The sequence below is a fragment of the Orycteropus afer genome, unplaced genomic scaffold (genome assembly GCF_000298275.1).
Source record: "Orycteropus afer afer isolate SDZICR_OR568_19922 unplaced genomic scaffold, OryAfe1.0 scaffold00065, whole genome shotgun sequence".
Classification (NCBI taxonomy): Eukaryota; Metazoa; Chordata; class Mammalia; order Tubulidentata; family Orycteropodidae; genus Orycteropus; species Orycteropus afer.
The window spans coordinates 8,046,184-8,052,612 of NW_006921652.1; the positions used below are offsets into that span (position 1 = coordinate 8,046,184).

The following is a 6,429-nucleotide window of genomic DNA, read 5'->3' on the forward strand; positions in this document are numbered from 1 at the left end:
AAGGAGGGGTCACTATGAGTTGGGTCCTACTTGACGGCACATAACAACAACACAACAAGCTAATGATATAAACTTTTTGACTGGAAATACTCACTTTGCTGTAACTTTGACAGGAAACATACTGACTTTGTTTATTGTACCTTCGGTTTCCTCATGTTGATAGAGAAATGCTGATTGGCTATTTTTAATGGCTTTGAAAAATTAAAAACAAAGAGAGCAGGGAAAACAAATATTGGATAAGTAAATAAAAGGAGACTTTAATACCACAACATTTTAGAACTGTGATGCAATTTACTTTAAAATACTGTTTTGTTGTTAGGTGCCATCAAGTTATCTCCAACTCTGTACAACAGCATGAAACACTGCCCGGTCCTGTGCCAGACTCATAATCCTTGCTATTGCTATCCATTACCATTGTCATTTCATAGGAGTCACTGAAGAATTTTAAGCAGGAGTCACTTTAGTGATCATATATATATTTTATTTTAACATTTGTCTCATTATTTTCTACCAAAATATGCATGAGGCTAACAGGGACTACTACATCACCATTATTTCTTATAAAACTTGAATTCTACTTGTCATAAAGCAGGAGTGAGCACTGATCACTGGTACATAAATTATTTAACAATTTTTCCTACCTTCAGTAATCTTTAAATGCTATTTATAAACAAAACACTACTTCAATTGGGGCATTATGAGAATGTAACTTGTAGAGAGTTTCTTAAAGGACTGCTAAGAATTCAGAAGAACAAGAAAGTAAGCATTTGTGGCAAAGTGGAAACAACACTGAATAGGTACTAAAGAAATCTGTGAAGCCCTACTACTTATGACACTTGCTCCAAACAAAATTGATCATGTTAAGGTCTGCCACCACTTTAAATTATGACTGTTACAGTAATGAAATCCCTTAGTGGTGGTACAAGCAGTTAAGTACTTGACTATTAGCCAAAAGGCTAGCAGATCAAAGACACTCGGAGTTGCTTTAGAAGACAAGCATTGACAATCTACTTCTGAAAGGTTAGAGCCTTGAAAGCCCTCCAGATATGGGCTTGCCACAAATTGGGATTGACTCTAGGGCAACTAAAAATAACAATATTACAGCAATCATGACTTTGCCATTATTTGCTAATGTTTTTTTTTACTAGACTACAACCTCATCAAGAGGAGGACTGTCTTCACTGCTGTCCCCAGCAGCTAGCACAACTGCCTCAGTTACTCATCTCTCAAATATTCACAGCTACCTCATAAAGACTGGGGCAAAGATGGATCCAGATAATCCATGTGAAGTGCTTAAAACAGTGCCAGGCCACAAATAAGTGTTCAATAAATGATTACTTATTGAATGAATGAAGTTCAAGGTTTGGTGAAAACACTTATAACTCACTGTCTAAGTCTCCCTGTAGGACTACTCTGGAATTTGGAAACACTCTAGAAGGCCAGCATTCTTGTGCTTTCAGCCTAAAACCAAAAACCAAACTCATTGCCAGCTAAATGGATCCAACCCAGAGACCTCTCTGGGTTTCCGAGACAGTATCACTACAGAAATAGATTGCCCAACCTTCCTTCCCAGGAGTGGCTAGAGGGTTTGAACCACCAGCCTTCTGGTTAGCAGTCAAATGCCCTTAGGCACTATGCCATCAGAGGAAATTAAGCAGTAGAATGGATAAATAAGAAGCCTATTCTGACAGAAACCGGCTTAAAGTTTAAAATACCCACACAGGAATAGAGAAACCTGTGAGAGCCTGAACATCACGAGACTTTTCCGGTTTTCTCAAGTTTTCTACCTTACACAGGGTGCAGTCTTAGCACTTTTCTAATTGGCTCTCGATTAGTGGAAAATATTTGCGTTTTCCTTCTCTGATAAGTTTCCATCTTACACAGGTTCCAGCTTTCTCAGGTCTTACTGTCTGGTAGTATAGTGCCTAAGGCATCTGACTTCTAACCAGAAGGCTATCGGTTCAAACCCACCAGCCACTCATCCCAAGGCAAATGGGGCAATCTACTTCCGTAGTGATACTGCCTCGGAAATCCAAGGAGGGGTCGCTATGAGTCGGTCCGACTCCACGGCACATAACAACAACAACAACAACTGTATATCACGAGGATGACATTTATTCAAAATATGAGAGAACGACAGGAAATGATTAACAAAAAAAATCCTGCTGTAGTCTTAACTTTTGAAGGAAATGCATTCAAACTTCAAGAGCATCATTAGCATTAATACCCCAGAAGTTACACTCTCTCTCCGTTCCAAGAAGCAAAATCAGGGTCCAACGTCAACATAAATTTTCAGTGCCCTTCCCTTGGGAGGCCAAACTGAAAGGGCCGGCGCAAGGAAAGAAGAACAATGGAACGCAGTGAGGGGCAGTGGTGGAAAGGAAATCAAAGGTCTGCATTCTCATCGGAGTTCCATCACTTACTAGCTGTGTGACCTTAGATAAGTGGATGGGAGAATGAAGAAATGGGACAAGGCATTCTCTTTCTCTGTACGACATCCTAATTTTATGTTTAAAAGACATAGGAGGGAATGCACACGGTGGAAGGATTAAGGAGGTGGAGGCTCATGCAGTCTCTGACAGCTTCTCCACAGCTGAAGCTGAAGTCTCTACCTCAGAGTCTGGGACCAGGCTGGAACTGAAGGCACCGAGCTGCCTCATCAATAGCCGCTCACCACAACTGCAGTAACGCGGCTCACCCCAAAATCTCGGTAAGAGGAACCCCTCCCTCTTGAGGCAAGACAGCGACCGCTCGGCTGGCTAAGCCCGGTAGCATCTCTATGCGGAGACGCCAAGTTCGTCACCTACCGCCTACGTAGCACCGGGGCAGCGGCCACTGCTACCCCTGCCTGCCGGGCCGCCGCCGCCGCCATCTTAGTCCAAGCGTGCGCAAGCGTGAAGCCAGGCTCGTCCCATGCCCAAGTCCTAAAGACCCGCGCGCAGGCGCGTTTCGGCCTAGAGGGAGCGCGTCCCGGGGAAAGAACACCCTACCAGTCAAGCGCCGGGCTGCGGAGGAGGAGCTGGGCGCACTAGGGTAATTGCGGGCGGGGCGGCAGAGGCACGCCGTTTGTGACCGCCGCCTACCTACTGCTACCCTGAGAACGCATAGAGATTTGCGCATGCGCCCTCCATAAGGCACGCAAGACTCAGCAAGCTGCGCGGAGCTGTATTCCCTTTGAGCTCCGCTGAGTGCTGCGCTTGCACCCTTCTTGTGATTTGAATTCAGGTTCCTACCCCTAAATTCTCTATTCTTAGTTATCTGGAAGTCCGAATTCAGGGAACTGGCTGAAGGGGAAGGTCCTTGTTTACTTTCAGCATTCGTAGGTCTGGCCTTCCTTGGAGATCTTCATGTGTCTTGGCATCAGTCTTCCCTTGGCCCTAGGAGGTTCTTAGCGCAAGGGACCTCAAGTCCAAAGGAGGCGCTTAGGTCCCTGCTTTTCTTTCTTGGTAGTAGTGAGGTCCCGCTCCTCTCTGCTTGCTTTTGTCACCTTTTATCTCTTGTAGGATAAAAGGTCAGCACTCCTTTTCCAGTAACAACTCATCCAGGTGCAGTTGAGGGTTGACCAGTAGCTCCAAAACAATTTTCCATAATACTTAATGCATCCAGTATTGCCTCATTGTTTGTCAAGCAATCCACCATCTTTTCCTAATATGCTAGCTGGGTGTGGGCAGCAGCTAGGGTAAAAACATCCTTGTCCTGGTTCCTGGCAGCAGCTGGGGTAAAATTCTCATCCCACTTGCTGGCGCATACTTTATCCACTCCCCTACCTTGGCCTCCTCTAAGGAGCTCCCAGTGCAGCTGGCAGCCCTACTTAGCTGATGCAATTTGTGGGCAGCTGGTGTAGTGGCTTGCCCCTTCAGTCAAACCCAACTACAGCCACCTAGACTGGTCTTTTCTCTGCATATACATGGGGACATATCCATCCATATGCCAAGTGCAAGCTTGTGGGAACCACTCATCTGTCAGTCTGTCATACTATCATGGTTTGCATGTTGCTTTGATGCTGGAAGCTATGCCACTGATACTTCAAATGCCAGCTGGATCACCCATGCTGTACCAGTTTCAGCAGAGCTTCAAGACTCAGACAGATTAGGAAGAAAGATATGGTGATCTACTTTTAAAAAATTGGCCAGTGAAAACCTTTGGAACAGCAGCAGTACATTGATACAGTGCCAGAAGATGAGCCCCGCAGGTTGGAAGGCACTCAAAAGGTGACTGGAGAAGAGCTGCCTCCTCGAGGTCAATCTTCATGTTGTGGATAGAGTAAAGCTTTTGGGACCTTCATTTGCTGATGTAGCACTACTCAAAATGAGAAGTAGCTACAAACATCCATTAATAATCAGAACGTGAAATATACAAAATGTGAATCTAAGAAAATTGGAAGTCTTCAAAAATTAATGGAATGCATAAAAATCAGTATCTTAGGCTTAGTAAGCTGAACTGGTCTGGTATCGACCATTTTGAATCAGAAAATCATGTGGTCTACTATACTGAGAATCACAAATTGAAGAGAAATGGCCTCTCCTTCATCACCAAAAAGAATACTTCGAGATCTATTCTGAAGTACAAGGCTATCAGTGATAGGATAGTATCCATACACCTACAAGGAAGACCTGTTAATATGACTGCTATGCAAATTTACACACCAAACACTAATGCCAGAGATAAAAAACTGAAGATTTTTGCCAGCTTCTGAAGTTTGAAATTGATCAAACATGCAATCAAGATGCATTAATAATTGCTGGTGATCAGAATGCAAAAGTTGGAAACATAGAAGAAGGATCAACTAGAAAATATGGTTCTGGTGATAGAAATAATACTGGACGTTGCATGATAGAATTTTGCAAGACTAACACCTGTTTATTCCAAATACCTTTTTCCATAACATAAACAGCATCTATACATGTAGACTTCTCTAGATGGAATACACAGGAATCAAATAAATTATATCTATGGAAAGAGGTGAGGGAGAAGCTCAGTATCAGAACAAAGTCGGGGCCAACTGCAGAATTGACCATCAATTGCTCATATGCAAGTTCAAGTCGATACTGAAGAAAATTAAGTCCATTAGAGCCAAAGTACAACCTTTATAATAGCCCACTTGAGTTTAGGCACCATATCAAGAATAGATTGGATGCATTGACCACTAATGACTGAAGACCAGACAAGTTGAGGGATGGCATCAAGGACATCATGCATGAAGAAAGTAACCTTCCAATTACCAGCTGAGCGCTTAACCACTGTATCACCAGGGCCTGCATGTCCCAAATAAGCAAGACAAACTCTCATCATCCTCTCTTCTAAGGAACATTCTGACTATAATTCCTCTAAGACAAATTTGTTTGTTCTTTTGGCAGTCTATGTATATTCAGTGTTCTTTGCCAACACACAATTCTAATGTGTCCATTCTTCTTTGGTCTGCCTTTTTCATTCTCCATCTTTTGCATGCATATAAGGCAATTGAAAATGCCATGGCTTGGGTCAGGCACACATTATTCCTCACAGAGGCATGTTTGCTTTTTAAGATTTTACAGAGGTCTTTTGCAGCAGATGTGCCCAGTGCAATACATATTTTGATTCCTTTACTACTGCTTGCATGGGCATTAATTGTTAGAAATGCAAATTTTCAGGACCGCCATTAGAATCAATATCTCTGGAGGTGAAGCACAGTAATCTGGTTTATGAAGTTCCTCCAGGTGCAGCCATTGCTTGACTTAAAGGTGACTATTAGGAGATCAGTTTCCTGAAGGTCTAAAGTTCAAAGATCATCTCAGGGCAATAGCTTGAGTGGGGCACCCCATCCTCCATGGAACCCAGAAATCTTTCTCTCTTCTGGACCCTGAATCAAGTGTAAAATATGGCTCTGCCACTGGGGAACAGGACCTGGTTAGGGGACAATCTTTTCTTTCTTTTTTCAACTTCTCTCTTACAAATTCCATCTCTCAAGAAAAGTCCTGCCTTGTTCCAAGTCTTCTTTCAGCTACCACCTCTTTTTTCTTCCCTTTAGATGGCTTAAAAGAGGTTTCTCTAGTTTTTCACCTCTCACTTCTAAAACCATTGAGACCAGGCTTCTGTGTCCCACCATAGAACTGCTCTAGTCAAGGCTGTCCATAATCTCTTTGCTACTAAACCTGAAGGATCCTTCTAATTAGATCTTTACCTTTCCTGACCTCTGCAACATCAGATGCTGCAATCTTATTTCTTGGCCTCCCTGGCACCACAAGTGACTATTTTTCCTGCTACCTTTCTGGTTATTCCTTTTTAGTATACTTTGTAGAGTTTCATCTGTCTACCCATTAAATGTTGGTGTTTTGGGAGCCTCATTCAAGGTCATTGTCTTCTCTCATTCTTTTGTGATTATGTGACATATTTCTCTCCTGAGAATTTGTGTCAATCAGCAGCACTTCCACCAGCCACCAAAATATGTGT

The 6,429-nt window shown here is 43.0% G+C and overlaps 1 protein-coding gene across 1 annotated transcript in view; it reads right to left on the reverse strand.

Moving 5' to 3' along the window:
- Positions 1–2,872, reverse strand: part of NFU1 (NFU1 iron-sulfur cluster scaffold) — a 57,144-nt gene extending 54,272 nt beyond the window's left edge. The window contains exon 1 of the mRNA XM_042780846.1: positions 2,808–2,872. Coding sequence (XP_042636780.1) covers positions 2,808–2,872 — 65 coding nt within the window. The remainder of the gene's footprint in view (positions 1–2,807) is intronic.
- Between the last annotated feature and the right edge of the window lie 3,557 nt (positions 2,873–6,429).